A 25,842-nucleotide genomic window follows, 5' to 3' on the forward strand; every position below is an offset into this window, starting at 1 on the left:
GTGTATGTGTATAAATATACATATATACATAACACATGCCACATTTTCTTTACCCACTCATCAGTTGACAGCACTCAGGTTGATTCCCTATCTTTGCAATTGTGAACTGTGCTGTGAAAAGCATTCAGGTGCAGGTCTCTTTTCTGGTGGGTGGATGCCCAGTAGTGGGATTGCTGGACCAAATGGTAGGTCTACTTTTAGTTCTCTGAGGAATCTCCATACTGCTTTCCATAGAGGTTGTACTAAGTTTACATTTCCAAAAACAGTATATAAGCATTTCCTTTTCACCTCATCTGCACTACCATCTATTGTTTTGTTTTTTTGCGGTTTTTCTGACTTTTTAGTAATGGCCATTTTGACAGGGATAAGGTGGTATCTCATTCTGGTTTTAACTCACATTTCCCTGATTAATGATGTTGGGTATATTTTCATATGTTTTTATTGGCCATTTTTCTATTTTCTTTTGGGAAAAAAAAAAAAAAAACTTCATGTCTTTCACCCACTTTTTTTTTTTCTGAGACAGAGTCTCACCCTGTTGCCCAGGCTAGAGTGAGTGCCGTGGCGTCAGCCTAGCTCACAGCAACCCCAAACTCCTGGGCCCAAGCGATCCTACTGCCTCAGCCTCCCGAGTAGCTGGGACTACAGGCATGCGCCACCATGCCCAGCTAATTTTTTTCTATATATATTTTTAGTTGGCCAGATAATTTCTTTCTATTTTTAGTAGAGACGGGGTCTCGCTCAGGCTGGTCTCGAACTCCTGACCTCGAGCGATCCACCCGCTTCGGCCTCCCAGAGGGCTAGGATTACAGGCGGTTCACCCACTTTTTGATGGGGCTTTTTTCTTGCTAGTTTGAGTTTTCTATAGATTCTGGATATTAGCTCTTTGTTGGAAGTACAGTTTGTATTTTCTCCCATTCTGTAGGTTGTCTATTTACTCTGATCATTTCCTTTGCTGTGCAGAAATATTTTAATTAAGTCCCATTTGTTTATTTTTATAGTTGCTGTATTTGCTTTTGGGGTCTTAGTCATGAATTCTTTATCTAGGCCAATATCCAGGAGAGTTTTTCCTATGATTTCTTCTAGAATTTTTATGGTTTCAAGTCTTACGTTTAAATCTTCAATCCATCTTGAGTTAATTTTTACATATGGTGAGAGACAGGGATGCAGTTTCATTCTTCTGCATGCAGCTATCCAATGTTCCCAGTAGGGTGTCCTTTCCCCAGTGTATGTTTTTGTCTGCTTTGTTGAAAATCAGTTGATTGTAGATATAAGGGTTTATTTCTGGGTTCTCTATTCTGTTCCATTGGTCTATGTGTCTACCTTTATACCAGTATCATGTTCTTTTGGTTACTACAGCCCTGTAGTATAACTGGAAGTCAGATAACCTGATGTCTTCAGATTTGTTGTTTGTGCTTAGAATTGCTTTGGCTATTTGGGCCTTTTTTTGGTTCCATATGAAGTTTAGGACTGTTTTTCCTAAATCTGTGAAAGTGACATTGGTATTCTGATGGAAATTGCACTGAATCTATAAATCACTTTGGGCAGTAGGGCCATTTTATCAATGCTGATTCTTCCAATCCATGAGCATGGGATGTTTTTCCATTTGTTTGTGTCCTCTATGATTTCTTTCATCACAGATGTTGTAAGAACATAGGTGTTTTACAGTTCTCCTTGTAAAGATCTTTCACCTTCTTGGTTAAGTATATTCCTAGGTATCTTACTTTCCTTGTAGCTACTGTAAACGGTAGAGTTCTTGATTTGACTCTCAGCTTGACTGTTATTAGTATATAGAAATGCTACTGGTTTATGTACATTAATTTTGGTACCTGAGACTTTGCTTAATTTTTTCTATCAATTCTAACAGTCTTCTGGTGGAGTCTAGATATAAGATCATATCACTGGCAAACAGTCTGACCTCCTCTTTCCTGATTTATATGCTCTTTATTTTTTTTTTCTTTCCTGATTGCTCTGGCTAGGACTTCCAGTATTATGGTGAATAGAAGTGGTGACAGTGGGCATCCTTCATCTTGTTCCAGTTCTTAAGAGGAATGCTTTCAACTTTTCCCCATTCAGTATAACGTGGCAGTGGCTTTATTTTAAGGTATGTTCCTTCTATGCCTTGTTTGTTGAGGCTTTTTATCATGAAGGGGTGCTGGGTTTTACTGAATGCTTTTTCTGCATCTACTGAGATGATCACATGATTTTTGCTTTTAATCTTTTTATGTGGTGACTCACATTTATTGATTTGTGTATGATGAACCATCTGTGCATCCCTAGGAGGAAAGCCACTTGATCATGAAAAATTATCATTTTGATATGCTGCGGGGTTTGGTTTCCTAGTATTTTGGTAAGGATTTTTGCATCTATGTTGATGAGGGATATAACTATAGCTTTCTTTCTCTGTTATGTCCTTACCTGATGTTGGTATCAGGGTCATAATGGCTTTACAGAATGAGTTAGCAAGGATTCCCTTCTTCTCAATGTTATGGAACAGTTTCAGTAGGGCAGATGCCGGCTCTTTGTACGTCTGGTAGCATTTGGCTGTGAATCCTGGTCTTTTTTTTTTAATTGGGAGATTTTTTTATTACTGTTTCAATCTCTCCAATCATTACTGGTCTTGAATTTCTATTTCTTCCTGATTCAAGTTTGGGAGGTTGCATGTTTCCAAAAACTTATCCATTTCCTCCAGATTTTCTGGTTTGTGTGTGTAAAGGTTTTCATAGTAGACTCAAATATTTTGTATGGTATCATATGTAATTTCTCCTTTTTCATTTCTGATTGAGTTTATTTGAATCCTTTCTCTTCTATTAATATTTCTGGTTAATCTACTTAGTGGTCTAGTGATTTTATCTTTTCAAAGAACCAACTTTTTGTTTTCTTGATTCTTTATATTGTTTTGGGGGCTTCCATTTCATTTAGTTCCACTCTGACCTTTGTTGTTTCTTTTCTTCTGCTAGCTTTGGGTTTGGTTTGTTCTACTTTTTCTAGTTCCTTGAGGTGTGACACTAGGTGGTTAATTTGTGGTCTTTTTGATGTAGGCATTTAGTGCCATTAACATCCCTCTTAGCACTGGTTTTGCTGTATCCCAGAGATTTTTGGAAGCTTCTGTCACGTTTGTCATTTAGTTAGATAAATTTTTAAATTTCTGCCTTGATTTCATCATTGACCCAAGGATCACTGAGCAGCAGGTTGTTTAATTTCCATGTGTTTGTGTAGTTTTGTGAGTTCCTCTTACAATTGATTTCTAGTTTTATTCTGCCATGGCCTGAAAATAAACCTGACAGATTATAATTTTTTCTCTGCTGTTGTTTTGTGGCCTAACATATATCTTGGAAAATGTTCCATGTGCTGAGAAGAATGTATATTCTGCAGTTTTGGGGTACAACATTTTGTAAATGTCTGTTAGGTCCATTTGTTCTAGAATCCTGTTTAAGCCGAGTGTTGATTTTCTGCCTTAATGATCTCTCTAGTTCTATCAGTAGAGTGTTGAAGTCCCTGGCTATCATTAATACAAGGCTGCTTGTATTTCCTTCCTTTTATCTAGCAGAATTTGTTTTATGAATCTGGGCGCTCCTGTGTTAGGTGCATATATATTCAGGGCTGTTATATCATCTCGAATTGATCCCTTTATCATTATATAATGACTCTTTTTTTTTTTTATTTCAGCTCTTCATGGGGGTACAAAAGCTCAGGTTATATACATTGTCCGTGTCCCGTCCATCCCCGAGTCAGAGCCTCAAGCGTGTCCATTCTCCAGACAGTGCACCTGGCACTCACCATGTAGTCATACCTCCATCCCCTCCCCCCACCCCCCACCTCCCTGAGTCAGCACCTTCAAGCATGACCATTCCCCTGACGGTGCGCAACGCACTCATCATGTAGGCATACACCCATCCCCTCCCCCCACCCGTCTCAGTCTGATATCCAATTGGTATCCTTCCCCGATGTCCATTTAGGTGATGATCAGGGAAACCAATTTTCTGGTGAGTACATGTGATGCTTGTTTTTCCATTCTTTGGATACTTCACTTAATATAATGGGTTCCAACTCTCTCCAGGAGAACCAAAGAGATGTCGTATCACTGTTATTTCTTATAGCTGAGTAATACTCCATGGTATACATATACCACAGTTTACTAATCCATTTGTGGATTGATGGGCACTTGGGTTGTTTCCACGTCTTTGTGATTGTGAACTGTGCTGCTATAAACATTCGGGTACAGGTGTCTTTGTTATAGAATGACTTTTGTTCTTCTGGGTATATGCCCAATAATGGGATTGCTGGATCGAATGGTAGGTCTACTTGAATCTGTTTAAGGTATCTCCATAATGCTTTCCACAGGGGTTGCACTAGTTTGCAGTCCCACCAGCAGTGTATGAGTGTTCCTGTCTCTCCACATCCACGCCAACATGTGTTGTTTTGGGATTTTTTGATAAAGGCCATTCTCACCTAAGTTAAGTGGTATCTCATTGTGGTTTTGATTTGCATTTCCCTGATAATTAGGGATGTTGAGCATTTTTTCACATGTTTGTTAGCCATATATAATGACTCTTTTTTTAATCACTGTTGATATAAAGTCTATTTTATCTGATACAAGAATAGCTACTCTTGCTCATTTTTGGTTTCTGTTTGCATGGAATATTTTTTCCCACTCCTTTACCTCAACTCTATGAGAATCTCTGCAAGTTAAATGGGCTTCTCAGAGACAGTATATTGAGTTGTGTTTTTATCCATTCAGCCAATATATATCTTTTAAGTGGGTCATTTACAGTCAATGTTGTTATAGTATTGATATGTGACATACTATTCTGTTCATCATATTGATTGCTACCTAGTCACTTCGTTTTCTCATTTGTATTACTGTTTTATAAGAGCTGTTTTAACTTTTGAGTGTTTTTACACTGGTTGGGTATCAATTGTTCTGTTTCAGGTATAGAGCACTTGTAAGCATTTCTTGTAGGGCAGGTCTAGTGATGACAAATTCCCTTAGTGTTTGCTTGTCTGGGAAAGACTTGATTTTTCCTTCATTTGGCTGGCAGTTATTCTGTTTAAGAAGGCTAAAAATGGGACCCAAAACCCCTTTTGACTTGTAAGGTTTCTACTCAGAAGTTTGCCTTTAGTCTGATAGGTTTTCCTTTGTAAGTTACTTGCTACTATAGTCTCACAGCTTATAGGATTTTCTCCTTCATTTTGACTTTGGCCGTACTGATGACTTGGTGATGTCCTACTTGCCATGAATCTTCCAGGTGTTTGATGACTTTTTGTATCTGAAATGTCTAAATCTCTGGTGACACCAGGGAATTATTCCCTCAAATAGGTTTTCCATGTTTTTCGCTTTTTCTTCTCCCCATTTCTCAGAGACTCTTCTTTCTCCTTGAATCTTTTTTTCTTCATCTTTGACTAACTCAGTTAAGTCGAAAGCCCTCTCGTCAAGCTCTGACATTCTTTCTTCTTCTTGGTCTAGTCTGTTGTTAAAACTTTCCACTGTATTTTGAAACTTCCCAAATGACTCTTTCATTTCTGTAAGTTCCATTATATCTTTTCTTATATTATCTTTTCCCCCCTCCCCCTTTGCCCATATATTATCTCTTTAGAGAATTTTTCATTCATGTCATGAATTATTTTTTTGGTTTCTTTACGTTCAACTTTCTCATCAATCCCACTGATCTTACTTGCCATCCATATTCTGAGTTCCGTATCTGACATTTCAACAATTTCCTTTTGGTTGGAGTCCATCGCTGGAGAATTATCCTGATCCTTCAGGGGTGTTAAAATAGCCTGTTTTTTTCATGTTGCCAGAGTTCTTATACTAGTTCCTTCTCATCTGGAATCTCTTCCCTCAACACAAGACAGACAGCTTTACGGACACCTTTTCTCCTCTGCTGAGAACTCTGTTGCTCAGTGAACAGAGAGAGGGGTCTCCTGGATGGCATGCTTGAGTCCTACTCTGGAAGATTAACCAGGCAGGAGAAAGGGGGATGCACTGTGAGCCTTTAACACCGCTGCTCTTATGCATCTCCCTGTTCTCCTATGGTAGTCATGGGCAGTTGGCACAGCAGGCATGCAGTGGGCCACATTATGTGTTAATTGAAGACAGAAGAAAAATTTTAAAACATGTCTCAATGCTAATAGCCACATGTTTCTAACTATTTCAAAAACAATTGTAATTGGTTCTAAAAACAATCAAATTTAAATTTGTATTTTTCTTTTTAAAGGCTAGAAGACTGAAATCAAAGACAACTATTATAAAGGCTATCTTTATTTAAATCTTAAACAAGAATAGGCACGTCTTTTAAAACCTTAAAATATTCATATTATGGAAGCCCAGATTCACAAAATTCCCCAACCAACTCTGCCAGATAAACTTTCCCTTTTTATTGAATACTGAAAAAATATGTAAGACAGAAGACTGAAGGGGAACAAAAAAACGCAGTCAAATGAAAAGAGGCATTACAGATAAAAACAAACAGATCTACCTGATGCAGCAAGAGCAGAAAAAGAAACTGACTTCATAAAGGTAAGGTCATTAAAAGGTACTTATTTCAAGTCCTTAAGAAAGTAAAAATGACTTTATCCTATGCTTAAAGTTTGTGAGTCATACAATATTTTCTAAGAAATAAAGATTTGGAATTGGGATGAGAGGGAGGAGACAGAAATGAGAGAAAATAAAATGCATAAAGGTAAAGAACTAGTAACAGAAAAGAAAGTATTTCAATATAAAATAACCATTTAAATGAACAAGTAGGCATGGTTTTATGGGAAAAAAGTATACAAATAATACCTATGAAGTACAATCTTTTGAACTACTTACTTATACAGTCCAACTAAGCATTCAATTTTTAGAGTATCTTAAATCCTTTGCTACTTCTTCAATGCCAACTGCTTGCATTTTTTGACAAGCGATGATTAACAACTCCCCCATACAACTGGTATAAGAGTAAATTACTCCAATCTGTGCATTTTACTACATGAATCCACAAAATGGTTGGCTGGAAACTCATTTTAAACTGATAAAATAGGAGTCTTAAAGACAAATTCCATTTCTTAACATTCTCAAAGCCAGTAAGTTATTACAAATAATTGAAAACGTCAATTTTTATAGAACTATTTTGACTAGGACTTTAACATTAGCAGCAAGCACAGATGAAAATAAAAATCCAATTTCTTAATGACATGACAAAAGAAACATTTCACAAAAGTTTAATTTTGGACAATCCTGTATTTTAATAATATAATTACATATGGTATTTTAATATTTAAATTTTCAACTTATTTTTTAATTCTCCCACTTTAAAAGCCAATGTCAATTCTCCAAAATAAAATAACTAATTTTTAAACTGATTTTTTAAATGACCATATTGTCAATTTTCATCAACAAACTCCACAAGAATTGTATGAATTCGGAAATCCTAATTAAAGTTATTGCCCAGCAGGGATTATAAATGGTCAATTATAGATCATGGTCTTTCTAGACATAAAATGCAAACCATCTTAAGATGAAGATAATTTGTCAAAAGAAATAAACCTCACCGATTCAAAACAAAATTCTTAAGTGGACACAATTCAGAATCTGAGCCCATTTTCCTGGTTAAAATGGAAAATTAGCAAGCACTGATAACCGTTAGCACAAGAATAACCAAATTTAATAGCTAAAAAAGGTCTTGGGAAGAAACATCTGGTCCATTTTTATGTGTCATAGAATCCTTTGACAACCTGATGAAAGCTATATTCTACCTCAGAAAAACATACATAGGTAAATATTCACAAAACTTTTACATTGAATTTTACGGCAGGTAAAGGTGAGATAGAAAGATGGTGGGAGGGGCGCAATTAAAGAGGTCTGATGAAATCTACCTTTCCAGATCCTCAGAAAAGGGAAGTTATATAACTAACTGAAAGTGCTACAAATATAATCCTTTTGGTGATACCACCCCTTACAAGGTATTTTTGTTTGATATTTTGATTGAATAGTACTACAGTTGGGGATATGAGGGGAACAGGACCACAGACATTCTGCAATGCTAGGGAAGACTCACACAACGAAGCAGTATGTCCCCCACCACCGAATTTCCAAATACTCCCCTGTAAATTCACATTGGTGAAAAATCTCTTTTCCAGGAATTCAGCTATAGTGTAAACAGGAAAAATTCGGGTCTTTTCGGCCGGGCGCGGTGGCTCACGCCTGTAATCCTAGCACTCTGGGAGGCTGAGGCGGGTGGATGGCTCGAGGTCAGGAGTTCGAGACCAGCCTGAGCAAGACCTCATCTCTACTAAAAATAGAAAGAAATTATATGGACAACTAAAAATATATATATAGAAAAAATTAGCCAGGCATGGTGGCACATGCCTATAGTCCCAGCTACTCGGGAGGCTGAGGCAGTAGGATCGCTTAAGCCCAGGAGTTTGAGGTTGCTGTGAGCTAGGCTAACACCACGGCACTCACTCTAGCCCGGGCAACAAAGTGACACTCTGTCTCAAAAAAAAAAAAAAAAAAAAAAATTCAGTCTTTTCAAAATTTAAAATGCTGAGTTCACCATTACAGAAAATTATTCCACCAACAGCAAAGGCCACTCATGACATTTGAATCACCAGGAAAACACATCTGTATTAGTCAGCAGACATGCGTAGATGACATATCCACAATATTCTACCTATATGCATAAATATTCTTATTTTCCCCTTATAGCAATGTTAAAGAAAACCCGTAAGCATTATTCAGAGAATTCATTTTATTTCTCTTAAACCCCAACTTTCTCACTGTAAGTATGTACAAGCATCTACTTTATTATGTCTTCAAGTGTAGTCATGCCCAAATGTTTACACTTGAAATGCATATTCCATTATAAAATTATTTCCTTTTTATTTCTCCTTATGTTACAGTTAGGGCATTATATTTAAATTTTTTAATGATGTATGTTGGTAGATAATTTTATACATGAATTTCATTTCTGGAATAAAGGGTACATTACAAACTATGAAAATGAGATATGACATCAAATAGGGTTAAGAACCACTGCATTATACCAATAATCTGCTTTATTAATTGAAAATTCTTTGCTATGCTTAGCTGGTTAAACCATTAAGAAAAACAAGTGGCTACCACATATACACAACTCAGGATAAAGACTTTGCAGTGGAAGAAGAAGGTAGTATAATAACTAGGAAAGAGTACAAGGGGGCTTTCTGGAATGCTGACAAAAGTTCTATTTCTCACCCAGAATGGTGAGTAATGAGTATTTACTTTTTGATAATTCTTTAAACTGCATACATTTTTCCTTTATGCAAAACAATAAAAAGGATTTTTTAGGAAAGCTAATCCTTGGTGAAACCTTAAAAAGCTGAAACCTTAAAAAACTGAATAAACAGTGAAAATTTGTTTTGATGGAAAAGTGAACATCCAAAGCAATTTATGTAAAAACAAATACTCATGTTTTGAGAGGATTTCTAAAACTTAATCGTAAAAATGAGAAAAATCCTGTCATTTGCCCAATATAACTGCTTAGTTTAATATTTAGAAAATAATTATTGAAACAGTCCATTTTAAGATCACCTGATAATAAATTATACTCATCACCAATCAGAGGTACTGTTCGATAGATACTTTCTATGTTAAAGATGAAAAGTCATTGTTCATAGTGATAATGCCCTGTATAAAACAAGAGAATCGCACACAATACAGGTTACATTTATTTGCACTCCTATGTTGAAAAAAATCTATAATTAAAATAACTCTAGCTTTTCATTATGTGGGTTGTCCTTCTTTAGTAGTTATAACATTTCCTGCCACTAGGTACTCTGTCCTAACTCCTTTGTAATTGTCATTGCCATTAAGACAAAATCCTACTCCCAGCCCTAAATCCTCACAAACAGAAATGTAACATATATAAATATGACCTCTGAGTAAAAAGTCTGAACTTAAGTTTGAAAAAACTTGGAACCTGAGATTTCAAAAATATAGGAAAATCTTAAGGCAGCTCACCAGAAGGCAGTCCCAAGTGGCACTGGCCTGCCTCCTCTCCCTAAAAACAATGCAGCACGAAATGTCCTTTTTAGTCAGTCCCTATACTTAAAATTCAAGCAGCACTGAGAACAATGATTTCCTCTTAAATAGTGAGACCTTTATTCTCCAAACCCACCAGCCTTAAAAGGAACCTCATTAAGATTAAAAAAAGAAAAAAAGTAAAAATAGAACTCTAACAGTTTTTAAAAATTATCAGGCCAGGTGGAGTAGCTCACACCCATATCCTAGCACTCTGGGAGGCCGAGGCGGAAGAATTGCTTGAGGCCAGAAGCTCCAGACCAACTTGAGCAAGACTCCAACTCTACAAAAAATAGAATCATTAGCCAGGTATGGTGGCGCACGCCTGTAGTACCAGCTACTCAGGAGGCTGAGGCAGAAAGATCACTTGAACCCAGGAGCTTGGGGTTGCAGAGAGCTATAAATGCACCACTGCACTCCAGCCCCAGCAATAGAGCAAAACACTGTCTCAAAAAAAAAAAAAAAAAAACCTGTTATCATCCATCTGTAATTTGATGTGAATTACTAATAAAGTTTTCTTGAACTGCCAAGTTCAGCTGCAAAGAGAAGTCAATTGGGGGGAAGCTATTGGCTTTTCCCTCAACATTTTATTATGAAAAATTTCATATAGAAATTGAAATAATTATACAGGGAACATTCACGTATCCATCACTCCAATGACACAATCAACAATTTGCTGTATTTACTTTGAGACCCTCTATCTTCCCCATCCTGCCATCCACTTAATTTTTGATCCATTCCAAAGTTGAAGACATCAGTATACTCACTCCCAAACAGTTCAGTACAGATATCATTAAATTGAGTTCAATATTTGTTTTCTGTAAAGAGAATCAAATTTTAATTCAGGATAAACAGCAGTATATTGCATGGAACAGTTCAGCAATAGAAAAGGCCTCTGCAACATAGCTTAAGAATAAAGCTACGTGAATATTAATACATGAACCCTGTGACATCCATTTAGGCTGGCTATTCAGAGACCTCTTTGGGAAACAATTCTCCGTGGGTCTCTAGCATTTCTGCACAGCTTGCAAGCACAGGGCACTGGAGGCTTTTACCCAGACTATCTTTTTAAAGATATACAGGATAGGGAATAGTCTTAAGAGGGTAACATCTTCACTCTGAGCAGAGGGGGCAGGTTTGTTTACTGTCCAACATAATAAAGATAAGGTCTGCTTATGGAACAAAGGTCAGGTAGGTTTCTACATAGTGCAGCCCACTATGATAGATTCAGGTCCTCTAAGCTCAGGGTTTCTCAGCTATGATGCAAACCCACCCCGTGGGTAGCAGCCACCTGAACCTCTCTGTCATCCCCATGGAACTTGGGAGTTTGGGACAGCAAGGAAAACCAACACAAATATAAAGCTCATGCTGTTTGCAGTGGCATAAATAATAAAGTCCTCTGTCTAACTCAGGAATCTCATGTCTTCTACCAACATCCATAAAAATTGTTGTAGGCTAAATTGTCAATCCTTTCATAGTTTTTGACAAGGTCTTTCTAAGTTCTTGGCTATGAGATGCAGACTAAGTTAGCGACCTCTGGATAATTAAATAGCAGGAAGTGCAATGAACCAAAGGATATCTCTGAGGAAAAACACAGCTGACCATACAATTCACAATGAACATAAGTGGCATTTCTTACTTTTATTATTTATATATGCATGTCTTATCTCAATTAGTCTACAAGCTCATTGAGAAGAAACATGCAATTCATCCCTGAATAAAGGAGAGTAATGAACACAGGTTTTAAGTTATAACAGCTGCTCAATATACAACTGCTGAGTGAATACACACTGGAAATATGGTTGGTCATATGAATTCTTTTTAATCATCATGTCACAACACAAATATCAGAAGTGTACATGTTCTGTTTCAAATGCTATGACTCTAGGTCTTCATAAATCATTTATTTCAACAATTAAATTTTTATTCCTTCATCCTACCTTATTGAAATAGAAAGGTAGAAATCCTAATGAGGAGAGCTGGATGCTCCAAATATATAAATAATTTAGCTGAAGCAATGCAGGTTATGACTACTTCAATATGTTCCCATAGGTTTTAGCAAATTAACCAAGCTGTATCACTGATTAAATGGTTTCTCAGTTACATAAAGATTACATTGGTAAATATGCGTTCTGTCATGTTAACTTAAAATAATCATACATACGAAACACGTATTATGTAGTATATAGAACAGCTACTAAGAATTTCCACAATAGTAGTAGTAGTGCCAACAGTATATTAGACAAAAGTTTTTATAATAGGCTAGCTATCATTTATTGGGCACTCATCACGTTTCAGTAACTTTGCAAGAATTATGTTATTTAACCCTCATAACAAGTCATGAAGTAGATACTTCCATTATATATTACCCCCATTTTATAGATGATTCAACTCAGAGGAGTTAAACACTAGTCCAAGGTGTTTAGTGGACACTAGTCCAACTAAAAAACAATGGTTAAGTGGGAAGTCAAACCAGGTTTTACTCCAGGGCCAGAACTCTCACAATTCTGTATGTATTACCTAGGTGTAATTATTTTCTAACTCATAAGCATTCCAACTAGATTTCTGCAACATGAAAACATGAAAGTGCAATCAAATTATCAACATTTGAAAAATATTTTTATCAGCAAGAAAAAAATCAAACAACCCTACCAAAAAGTGGGCAAAGGACATGTATAGAAATTTTTCAAAACAAGACAGGAGAACAGCCAACAAACATATGAAAAAATGCTCAACATCTCTAATCATCAGGGAAATGCAAATCAAAACCCCAATGAGGTATCACTTAACTCCAGGGAGAATGGCCTTTATCAAAAAGTCCCCAAAGAGTAAATGTTGGCATGGATGCGGAGAGACAGGAACACTCATACACTGCTGTTGGGACTGCAAACTAGTGCAACCTCTGTGGAAAACAATATGGAGATACCTTAAACAGATACCAGTAGACCTACCATTGGATCCAGCAATCCCATTATTGGGCATCTACCCAAAAGAACAAAAGACATTCTATAATAAAGACATCTGCACTTGAATGTTTATAGCAGCACAATTCGCAATTGCAAAGATGTGGAAACAACCCAAGTGCCCATCAATACATGAGTGGATTAATAAAAAGGGGTATATGTATACTATGGAGTACTACTCAGCTATAAGAAATAATGGTGATATAGCACCTCTTGTATTTTCCTGGATAGAACTGGAACCCATTCTACTAAGTGAACTGTCCCAAAAATGGGAAAATAAGCACCACATGTACTCACCATCAAATTGGTTTCACTGATCATCACCTAAGAGCACATTTAGGAATAACATTAATTGGGTGTCAGGCAGATGGGGGGGGAGGGAATGGGTATATACATACATAATGAGTGTGACGCGCACCATCTAGGGAATGGACATGCTTGAAGCTCTGACTGGAGGTGGGGAGACAAGGGCAATATACATAACCTAAACTTTTGTACCCCCACAATATGCTGAAATAAAAAATAAAAATAAAAGATTTTTAAATGGACATTGTATTTCCCTTGGTCCCATAGGTTAATGCTGAACATTTCCTGAAATTAGTATCAAACACTGAAAAAATATTTTAAACATTTTACATCCAAGAAAGCCCTAAAACATTTTCATTACAAATTTTAAAGATAAGTAATCTTAATTTGCCTTTCCTATATATTTTTTTCAAACATGTTGAAATATCTGACTTGATGTAAACCCCATGAAGACTGGGTCTTTGTTTTATTCTCTGCTGTATTCCCAGCAAATAGAACAATGCCTGGCATAGTAGTACTGAATAAATATCATTGTACAAACAGAATACTATTTTCTGAGAAAGCAAATGAGTTTTAGTTCTATTTAAAAAGATTTAGCTATTAAAGTACTAAAAAAAATCTCTTTATAAAGTTTACTAACATAATAACAAAAGTATGGATCCTGAGATTACCGCAAAAGCAAGATTTCACTATTTTATGTAAGCTTCTAATATGCAAAAGTTTTAATTAGGAAGACAGAGAAGGGAGGGGGGGAAGCTTTAATTACTTAAACTGCTTTGTTGTCCCTGTTTATCCATATTATATGATGGACACTTTCAGATTGTATCATGAAAACTCTCCAAAATCCACTTAATATAGCAGCATGTAGTCATTTTTTTAAAAAAGAGTTTTCCCACTACACACAGGGACCATGTCTCTTATTTCTTTTGTATCATTTTCATAGTGCAGTATTGTTCTGGTTATATAGTTAAATATTCATCCATCACCTTCACATAAAAAGGTACCTAAATCAAAAGTCAAGATAGTTATTCTCGTCATTCCTTTGGAAGCCTTTTAGGGGGAGAGACAGGCTAGTTTCTGTTATGTTATACTATGATTTTTTTTTAAATGTATAATGTAGTGTGCTGAATTAGAGGCTTAAGATCTAAAACCATTACCTAGGTGACTGACCTCGGGGGCAAATCACTTCACCTCTCTATCCCAGTCTAACCCCCTTCATTTTAGAATTAGAAGGCAAAATGATCTCTAAGGCTCCTCTTGGCTCCAAAATTATACGACCTTATGATTAACTTTGCTTACTGCCTTAGTGAAAGAATGTATTCTACCTTATGGTAAAGATGGGAGATAACAGTTCAGTCATAATCCATCATAGCCTTACTGGCATTTTGTATAAATGTATAAATTTTACATAAAACTAAACATTTTAGAAGTGCTTTTAGGGCATTTTGATGCATAAACTGCCAACTCGGACCCAAACAATCCTGGTGACACACTCTTGAAAACAAAGGGGAGAAAATTAATTATCTTCATACAGAAGTGTAACATTTTGATTTGGATACACAATTTATATAAATTTTTCCTTTGTATGGAGCTACATACAAATTTTTCCTTTACATGGAGCTACAAAGGAAAAATTCTGTAAAATTTCGTAATGAATATTTTGTAAATAAAGGTACATTTAGCTACAATTTCCCGTTTTCCTACATATGGCGACTTTTGGGACACCATTTATATCAAATGTTAACAATAGTTATTTCTCGGCGGTATAATGGAGTAATTCTTATTTGCTTTACACTATCCACACTTTTTCAACTTTCTACATTAAGCATTGATTTTATAATCAGGAAAAACTTTTAAACATGTACACATATTAGCTTACTTTACTCATAAAATCTTTTATTTGTAAAGTCCTATGGGGAAGGAAACCAAAAAGATTGAGAAACACAGATCTTCTGAGGACTCTGTTGTTACTGAGGATTTTTACAGTGGGAACAATACTAAGAAAACAGACCAAGAGAGTTTCTTCCCTTACAGGTTTTATAAGATAGTAAAATTTTTTCACAGGGAAAACAAACTAAACAGGAAATACACTGTATGATTTAAAGGCACGCTGGACCTTTAAAGTATGACAGTCACTTCAAATCATGTCAGATTATGCAAGTACTAAAATAAAATTATATATCAAATATTCATATACACACACATAACACATATATATGAAATACACAACCACAAAATAAAGAGCTGTGAAAACGCAGTTCCACAAGAAACCTGTCAAACTATACTATAAGCTAATACTTTTAAAGCCCTCTCATATTAACAATTCTTTTTTAATTAACATCTCCATTTTTAAATCTAATGATGTCCTTAAAAGACTGAAATACACGTAATTAAATGTCTCATTCCTTTAAATCTGAATTTTGAAAACAGTACCAAACATTCGTGATAACTCTATAAAGAACATCCCAAATGCCAGAAAAAAGCAGCCAAGCAGGCTATGGTATGTTAATAACACATAAGTCATCAAAAATGACATCTATGTGGGCTGGGCAAAGTGGCTCATGCCTTTAATCTCAGCACTTTGGGAGGCAGAGGTGGGAGGACTGACTGAGACCAGGAATTCAAGAACAGCCTGGATGACATAGTGACATCCTATCTCTACAAAAAAAATTTTTTTTAATTAGCCAGGCATGGTGGTGTGCACCTGTAGTCCTGCCAGTAGTCCCAGCTGCTCAGGAGGCTGAGGCAGGAGGACGACTTGAGCCCAGGAGTTCGAAGCTGCAGTAAGCTATAAGCCAGGACACTGTACTCCAGCCTGTGCAACAGATGGAGACCCTGTCTCTTAAAAAAAAAAAAAAAAAGGAAGAAACAAAAAGTCTATGTGGGTGTTTCTTCTATTAACATTTAGGATATTAGATTGCTTTTAAAAATTGAAATATCTGTTACAGAATACAGTAAAATGTGTTTTCAGAAATTATGAAGTGCAAAATCTTATTTAAGCAAATAATTTTTTATTATAAAGAACAAAATCATACTTAAGAGTTATTATAAACATTTATGCAATTTCAATGGCACAGGAAGTGAAGTATATACCTGGCCTCACAGAAAAGGCTGCATTCAAGAAAAATTAATCCCTGGGATCACGATATCTCTTTGCATACTTTTTTCTCTGCCTCTTTTCTCTCAAATAGTTGCTTCTGCTTTCACTGGCCCAAATCAACCACTGTCTGTCTCCAAGTCTGTATGCCCTTAAAGGTCTATAAGGCCTATCACCACCTAACTAAAGTTGTGTTTCAAGACAACACAACCAAATTTTGACTGGTCACTAGCATACACATTGGCTGGTGTTGGGTCTAGACTATAAACAGCTTTTCCTGTGAGGCCAGCTGTATTTGATTTCCTGTGCCATTGAGATAGCTTCTATCTTTATAATAAACTCTTAAGTGTGATTTTGTTCTCCATGATAAAAAAATTCCTTGCTTAAACAAGACTGGACTTCATAATTACTGAAAACATGTTCAACTTTAAGATTCTGTGACACATATTTCACTTTATAAAAATAATCTAGACCAGTGGTCCACATGAACGAATCAGCACTGTCTGATGAGAGAAGGACCCTATAAACTTATCTGGTGCTTAGATCTACCTGGGATCTTTAATATAGTCTATGGGCAGGGATAATTCTCGGAGAAACAAATACCTCCAAACAAATTATCATACTTCTCACAAGAGATCAACTGATGCCAACAGTAAGAGCTCAATGAAACTTAACACATTTATGTACAATTGTGATTTAACTGTTACAGCGAGGGTAGTTATAAATTAGATTACTTTCAGCTAAAGTTATCTTGATTTGTGAACTGTTACTGGTTACAGACATTGGACTTGTTTTCTATTTATCTTTATATACCTTTCCTTATTACAAAAAAGACTTCAGATTGTATAAAAACACTATATTATAATGAAGAAAAAACAAAGTAATACAACAGGGACAAATGAAACCTTTGATCTAATCTCCCAAAGGTATCAAGTTTAATAAATTCTTTTAAGTTTTTTCTCTTATTATAAAAAGCACTACACATTACAGAAACCTTGAAAAACACAGAAAAATAAAAACATTAAAAGACTCCCTAATCCTAAAGTAGAGCTAAAGATTGCTAACATTATTTTCTTTCCAACTTTTTCTTCTCCACTTATTACCATAATTGAGCTTAGACTTACGCAACTTTTCAATGAAGATAAGGCTGTCACCACCAATCAACTTAATATCACTAAAAGTGGGACAACCAAACGTTATCTACACCTGATGTGACACAATACATCTCATGAAGTATTTTTACCATAAAATACTGAAATCCTTAAATCTAACTCCAACTTTACGGGAAATACACATCAGATATATGGGACTTTCTACTGGACAACTGACATGATCTTTCAACAAGTCAATGGCATGATTTAGGAAAAAAAGGTAGGTGGAGGCACTGTTTTTTAAGATTAAGACTTAGATACACGGCAAACTATACGCAATGCACAGACTGAACAAAAACTAAAAAACAGGAGTACAAGTGGGGAAATTTCCATAGACTAAATATTAGACAATAAAGAATTACTGTTTTATAAAGTGATAATGGCACCACGATTATGCAAAGAAAATGTCATTTTTCTGGGTTAGAAATGCAAACTCAAGCATCTAGGGATGAAATGTTATGTTAACCAGGATTTCTTTTAAAAATACTGAGGCAAACAAAAATATGTAAGTATGATAAGATGTTAAGAATCATTAAATTTGATTTACTAAATTAAGGCATATGGAGGTTCATATTATAATGTTTTTATGAATGTTTGAAAGTTTTCATAAATTTAAAACTTTTTGAGTAATTTAAGTCACATTTCAGTTAAACCCAGTAAACAAGAATTTGAAAATAGTCCTCTCTTACATTTTTCTTCCAAAATAACCTTTTCATGATTGAAAGAAAGATCCATCCTACATTATGTCCTATCTCTGAAAAACAAATAAGACATCACTGAATGGTCAAAGAAAGATACAAAGACAACAAGGAACAGAGAGGTCAGGAAGTGCCTATGAGAAAATAACGGGCTCTCTTCACAGTTCATCTCTGCATTGTGAAAAAAGGTCTTAAAAGGACATTTAAAAGGTAACTGGGGATGAGGGGAAATGGAGAGATGTGGGTACGAGGATACAAAGTAGCAGATACAAAGGATAAACAAGTCTAGAGATCTAATGCCAAACTTTGAAGAACTTAAATCAGGCACGTTTTCCCAATTCTTTATATATATTTTTCCACTTTACAGAAAAATGGCTTTTTCTTTTTATACTCAATTGTCATATATATCACACAAACCTTTAGAGCCTGGATACCCAAAAAATCAACTAGTCCTACCTTTCACTTTACAAACGAAAAAAAGGTGAAGCACAAAGATGAAAAAATCTATGTATGGGGTTAGTCAGCTCTTTACAAAATACTCTACGACCCCTTTTCTGGAACTACAAAATTTTGAAAACACAATTATCTCCAAAGGCAGATGAAAGATCCAACTGAGAAGAAATCCAAGACTAAAAGATGGAAATTACAGGAGAAATTAGCTAAGTCTTTTTAATTCAATCAACACTTATTGAGCAATCATTTTATGATGCCTGATCTTATAACTATGGATACAAAAGTAAAAGAAACAGGTATATCCTCAAGCAGTTCACAGTAAAGTTTCGGAGAGAAAAATATGTAAGCATAAATACTATATATGTAATAAGTACTGTTATAGATAAGCACAAGCTTCAATAGTGACATGAAGAAGGTAGTGACCAACCTGGGCAGGTAGACTATTAAAGACTTCATAAGAGGAAGTGATTCTTGAACTGGAGACTGCCTGACAGTTATGAGGGAGGACATTATTCTGAGCAGAGCATGTGCAAAGGTGTGGAGCCTTTGGGGAAATGGTTTCATAGAGCCAAAGTTGTGGGTACAAAAGGGTAGGCACTGAGGTTGAGAGGTAGGCAGTGGATTTTGCACCTCAAGTACACAATGGGAAAACATTTCGGGTTCTTTAAGCAAAGGAGCAACAATATCAGATTTGCCTTTTTTAAAGGGTAGTTCCAGTAGCAGTGGGGAAAACAGGCGGAAAAGATGACATTAAACAAAAGGAGACCAGTCTACTAACTGCTGGAAAAAAGATCAAAGATAATCACCTGAAATAAGGAATTTATCCAAAGCCCAGACCTCTCCTTGACCAACACACCCATACAACCAAATGCCTGCTTGGCACTTCCTCATTAATATCTTGAAAGAATCTAACCGTATCTACCATAACTAGGGAGATCAGGATCTTCCTCCTACTCCTCTCCCACACACCCCCAAATAAAACATTTGGTCCTTATCCAGATATCCACTGTTTCTTAGTTCAATGAATAGGACCACCATTCCTCCAGTTAAGTAAGCAGAAATCTCAGAGACATCCATGATACTCTATTCTCTCAGTGCACGTATCTAATAGACCACCAAGTCTCATTGATTTGACCTTCTAACTTTTCATCACCTCCAACACCATCATCTCAGCCAAATGGTCACTGCTTGCCAGGACTGCTGCAGCTGCCTAATTCATCTTTCTCCTCTCTAATCTTACTTTACATTGCTACCAGATTTTTTTTTAATGCAAATGAAATGTCACTCCATGCCCGATGCCCCCACACAGATACATACATGTACAATCTCTCAGTGGCTTAGGATAAAACAAACTCCTAACTTGACCTACCAAATCAGCACTACACTCATCTTGGCTATTTCCACTATGGCCACACTGACCTCTTTTAGTCTTGTAACCATTTCAACTCCTCTTCTGCCACAGGATCTTTTAACATGAATTTTCCTTTCTCCTTCACCTGGATAACATCCACTCATTCTTGGAACCTTAGTAGTTCAACTGTGACAGCCAAATCAAAGTCCCCTATCTTACATCCTCATAGCACTAAATACCTCTTCAAAGCTACATTTCATTCCTCTGATTATTTGACTTGTGTTTATCTCTCCCATTAGAACTGCCCCATGAAAACAAGGATTGTGTTTTATTCACAAATGTAGTTCCAATACTTATTCATCATATCTGACATATAGCAGACACTCAAATCTAATGTAAGTATATTACATAATTAGACTCATAATCTAATGAGTTTTAAAAGTAAGTGAAATTGTAAGTAGAGATGAATTAAATGGGATAGAGTCAAGAGATTATCTCAAAAGGAGAAAATTTGGGGGGGCTCTACTTCAGGAATCTCAGCAACAGATTTTAATTATGTGATGTGCAGAGTGTTTCTGGTATGAGTAACCATAATGTCACTAAAAAATAAAAATAAGAAGTATGGGAAGAAAAGTAGGCTTGGGTGGTAAAAAAACAAGTTTGGGATATGTTGAGTTTGAGCTGTCTGTGGAACACTCGAAACCAAACAGTCAACAAATTGTTAGAACATGTGGTTCTTGACTGTCAAGTCTGAATTAAAATACAGCTTTGGGTGTGTAACAATACAATGCAGAGAGAGAGCAAGGAAGAGAAAACAAAGAGACTGAACAAGGAAAGTTCACAGAGATAAAAATGAAACCAAACCAGAATCCCAGAAACATCAGCATTTAAGAAAAATAAGACCATAAATGAGACAATAAAGGGAGCAAGGAAAAAAAATAGAAGACAATGAAGTTAAAAGAACTGAGTTTTTAAAGAGAGGAACTGTCAAGTAATGTCAACTGCCAAAAAGTGGTGAGATAAAATTAGAAATTATCAATGCAGTTGGCAATCAGTAAGTAGTGAGGATGGAAAGAGGACTACAGTAGATTGAGGAGTGAACAGGAGATGAGGAACTACAGAGACAGAGAATATAAACTATTTTTCCAAGAAGTCTGAATGCAAAGGAAATAAAAGACAGGAGGGACATGTACTGGTAGGAGCTGAAGGTCAAGGAAGTATTTTGTTTGCTTATTTGTTTATAAAATCAAAGACTTTGGTGTATTTATATGTTAAAAGGAAGCCAGCAGTTGAAAACATGAGGGAAAAAAATCTGATGGAACATGGTCTAAGTATGAGTCATGAGGGATTTTACCTTAGCCAGCAAAAATAGAGGAACAAAAAGAACCTTGGTTATAAGAAGGGTTTTTCTTTATCAGGGAAGAAAGTATGGATGTGTGCAGATGGGCAGGTGTTACAAGAGGAGAAGGCAGCACATCGAGGAAAGGATTGTATGCCATACTTAACTGTTTTTTAAAAATACATTTACCCTGTAAGCAATTGAGAGCTACTTGAAAACTTTTAAGGAATGGAATATAAGATGACATAAATGTTTTAGGGAAGTTGGGATTATTAATTCAGGGGTTTGGTAAAGCCACTGTGAAAAAGGAGGACCTGACTGGAAAGCCCAAAAATGTGCTAAACATCCAGCAAGAATTAGGAGTAGTCTACACTCTCACTTGTGCTGCTTCTTAGTGATGTGCTGCTATTCAAAGATTCACTAGCTGATGCTGACACCACAGGTCCCTTGGTCCCTCAGAGAGCTTAATTTTCTTTATTGATCTGTAATTGTTACGGGCAACCTTCAACACACTGATTTTGGTTTACTTTCTTCTCTCTTTGATCATTAAGAATATATTCAAAATTTATTTTAGCATTTTCTTATCTTTCTTCTTCCAACTTTCCTCCAAAACTGCTAAAAGGTAGGAAAAATAAAATGTTGTATAATACAAAGGAAGAAATTTTATAATGTAAAAATTGTAAGGACAAAAAAGTTTATCACATAAACACCGGATTTCAAATCTGAAATCTAGGTCAAATTACTGCCAGGGTTTAAACAGGATTTGAAAAAAAGAGGTATCTAACTCTTTTTCTTTACTAACACAATGAAAGAACTACTTCAAAACTCACTAAATCATAAAAGCACTTTTGTAAATTAACAACCGTATAAAACAGTAAATTTTTTGAATAAAATACTGAGGTATATAGAAGAACATACTGAACTGGTTATCTCCTTCAAAATTGTGCAAAGTGCTGATAATTCATCAAGTTGCATATAAAATGTATATAAGCTGTAGGTGTACAAAACAATAACCATCCAATCTCAGAATGATTAAATGAGTCACTCCTGGAGAAACCATCTTAGTCAAACGTAGAATTAAAATAAAATGAACCTATTAGAAGATGACAAGGAATTTTGCAAAACTATGATTTAACAGAACTTCACTTAAACTAAAAGTTTTGGGGGATTTAGGACAAGTCAGTTAAATGACTTTTTTATATCATCAAACTAAGCACAAGTAGACTGTAGATTCTAAATGAGTCTCCTCAGTGTCACTGAGCTATGCATTTAAACATACAGAGAGGTTTCCATGAAAGCAAACTATTTACCTTTGACTGAAAGAGTTAACATTCAGGAAGAAGAAATCAAACATCAAATGTCACCTCCTATTCATCCTTCTCACTCCCAATCCTCCATACCTTCACCTTTAAACAGAGGCACACAACAAAATACTGGACATTGAAGTAGCATGCATTCTCTCAAATCAGTGTGTTTACTTAACTACTCCCTTTGTCCAAACCACTCCTGAAATTGAAAACAAGCCTTTTCCTTCAAGGCTTCCCAAAGGGGAGAGGGTTTTTTGGGGGGAGGTGGGGGAAGAAAGGGCTTCTTTCCCCAGACATTGTTTACTCTATTAACACCATCTATATACCTTTTCTGTCTCCCTCACTAGTCCCAGAGTTCTTCATTACATTCACTGGAAACACAAGAACCACCTATTCTATAATCAAAGCTATAATTCTTCAATACCCAAAATAAGTGAAATATATGGATAAGTCACTGTGTAGGGTTTTTGTAGTTCTTTTATAAAAACCTGCTTCTCCACTACTATTAATCTCTTACTATGGCAATGTTACAACTTCCCTACGGAGAAACCTTCAAACTCTGTGGACATTTCCCAGCCTAAAACTCGTTTTAAAGGCTTCTAAGTCTCTAATGGCAATTTCCTCTACTGGCTACCCAGTAGAAGCAATTTTCTCTGTAAACTCAGCCTGTCAAAAGGTAAAAGCAAAACACTCAAAAAAAAATCCACACATCATAAAGATTTATATTTAATTTTTTCAACTTAAGAGAATGGCTATTTGAGTTAGGGAATTTCATAATTTCTCAAAGGTTGTTCCCTCCAGCTCAAACTATGTAAAATCATGCAACACACATAAAACTTAAAAAAAAGTTTGCAAAGGAGCCAAGAACCATTACTCTTATAATGCCAGAATATATTTTTTAAATTCCTAAAACTAAAGTTTTTCCTATGAAAAACAATGTAGTTTTTCTTTCAGACTCAATCTTACACAACACTAAAAGTTTTAATGTTTTCTTTTATTACTGGAATTGCTATACACCTCACTGAAACTGTTCTTATTGTAGCTACTGAAATTGAAATACAAGACACGGACTTCCAAAAGGAGATTCACTTTACACTTAACTAAAGAAAGCAATGAACCTGCTTTCTACTTGGATCTTCCCACTCTTTCAGTACTCCTTAATTAATAAAATACTAACAAATAAAAACATGTTGTTTTAACTTTCTTCCCTAAAGTGCCCTACATACTGAAAAGCAAATGGACCAAACAGCCTCTGGGATTCTTCAAGAATCACCAAGTCAGACTAAAAATTTATCACAGGCAGTGCTATAAAATGAACCAACGAGTTCCAGGGCTGGGTGACACCTTATCAGCCTTCTCAGGGTTTGTCGGGAAACCGCAAACGTGAAGGCAAAAGTCACAAACACTGATGACTCCTCAGCAAAACAGCTAAACTAATGGGCTAAATTAGAGCAAACACCAGGTCTGCCGTACGCGATGGCAAGCTTGAAATGTCATATCTGAAAAACAGGAAGACCCACTACTATTAACCTACAACTCTCCACGCTGACGCATAGCTCTCCTGCCCGCACGCGCCTGGGGCTCTGCCAGCATAAGCGGGTAAGTCATAACCAGACGCTCCACGGGCTTCTCCGCGCCCCCAGCGCTCCACACACCTGACAGCCCAATTACAAACTGGGTGAGAAGGTAAGGAGCTACACCCTCCGCCGGGGCCGAGGGCCGGCTCCACCCAGCTCTCCCCCGAGCCTGAGGGCGGCCGAGAGGTGGTTCTCGCTCGCAACCGGGTCCAGGGGCCGCCGCGCCGCGCCCTCGCCTCCCCCCGCGCTGACAGTAGCGGGCGGGCGACGGACGCAGCTTGCGCCACCTCCAGACCCCCTCTCCGCCACAGACCCGAGCGCACGCTCCCGGGTCACCACCCACCCACGCCCTCCCGAGCACGCCGTTGGCCCGCGGGGGCCAAGGACGCAGGCCGGGCGGACAGCGGCGCGGGCGGGACCGCGGGCCGGACTCCCGGGAGGCGCCCCCGCGGGACCGCAAGATGGCGGCGGCGCCAGGGCCCGGCTCCCCTTCGCCTCGCCCGGGCCGGCGCGCGCACCGAGGCGCGGGCGGGCGCGGGCCGGAGACAGGGGCAGGCAGGCCGAGCGGAGGCGGCGAGGAAGCAGCCGGAAAATGGCAAGTGCCGGGCCGTGGGGGAGGGGACGTTCCCTCGGGCCAGGGCTGCCGACGTGCCCGCAGCGCCCGCCGCCCTCCCGCCATCCTTCGAGCCCAGCGCTCGCCCCAGCCCGCTCCGGAGATGTCCTCGTCCTGCCTACCTTTGAATTTGAGGTCTGTGGGCGGGTCGAGAACCAGGATCTGCTCGTGCTTCGCCATGGCCCCGGCGGCGGACGCCATCGGAGAGACAGCGCTGAGCGGGGGCGCGCCCGCGGCGGCGGTTTGCTGGCTGGGGGCGGGGGCAACGGTCGCACCGGCTCTGCGGAGCTCTAGGATGGGGCCAGGCTCACGTCTCCCGAGCCTCGACGCCTGCCGCTATATCGCCAGCTCGGTGGGCCGCCCGCTGGGTCGGCAGCTCCGGGTCTCACAACTGACTCAACCCCACACCAGCCGCCGCGGCCACGCGCACTGCGATCCTCAGCGCCCCACGTGACGGCCTCTGCGTGCCTACGTGCGCGCCCCGGCGGCCGGGAGCCCCTCGCTCTCGTCCCGCCCTCCAGGCCTGCCTAGCGCGGCGCGAGGCTGGCGCGCCTGCGCAGTCCCGGCCTAGACGGGGCTCCGAGCACTGCCCAGCTGTCAAGGGAACGGGTGTGGACAGGGGACGGAGCAAAGCTCTGGGACCGATGCGCGCGCAGCGCAGGGCAAGAGGGTCAATCCTCTGTCACGCTGAGCTCCGAGTGCAAGACTAGAGAAGCTGCTATGAGGGTGTATCACCATCTTCCAAGTAGGAGTGCCTAATGGAAGTAGTGGGGAGGCGCCTACTCACTACAATTCCCAGCATGCTCTCTGCGGGCGGGGCCTCCGCCGAGGGCCTGCTCCTTTGCGGCCCCGCGCGGTGCTTGCTGGGAATTGTAGTAGCGGCTGTTTGTGGGCGGGAACGAGAATGAGGTCCGTTGGAGGCCAGTGGGGTGGGGTCTGCTGACACTC

The 25,842-nt window shown here is 38.0% G+C and overlaps 1 protein-coding gene across 2 annotated transcripts in view; it reads right to left on the minus strand.

Moving 5' to 3' along the window:
• The window catches only part of VAPA (VAMP associated protein A), a 47,317-nt gene extending 21,932 nt beyond the window's left edge, over positions 1 to 25,385 (minus strand). For both annotated transcript variants that reach the window (XM_045527228.1, XM_045527227.1), the window contains exon 1: positions 25,017 to 25,385. In XM_045527228.1, the coding sequence (XP_045383184.1) occupies positions 25,017 to 25,095 (79 nt within the window). In that variant the 5' untranslated portion in view covers positions 25,096 to 25,385. The remainder of the gene's footprint in view (positions 1 to 25,016) is intronic.
• Positions 25,386 to 25,842: the final 457 nt, after the last annotated feature.

This window comes from Lemur catta, chromosome 16 (genome assembly GCF_020740605.2).
Source record: "Lemur catta isolate mLemCat1 chromosome 16, mLemCat1.pri, whole genome shotgun sequence".
NCBI lineage: Eukaryota > Metazoa > Chordata > Mammalia > Primates > Lemuridae > Lemur > Lemur catta.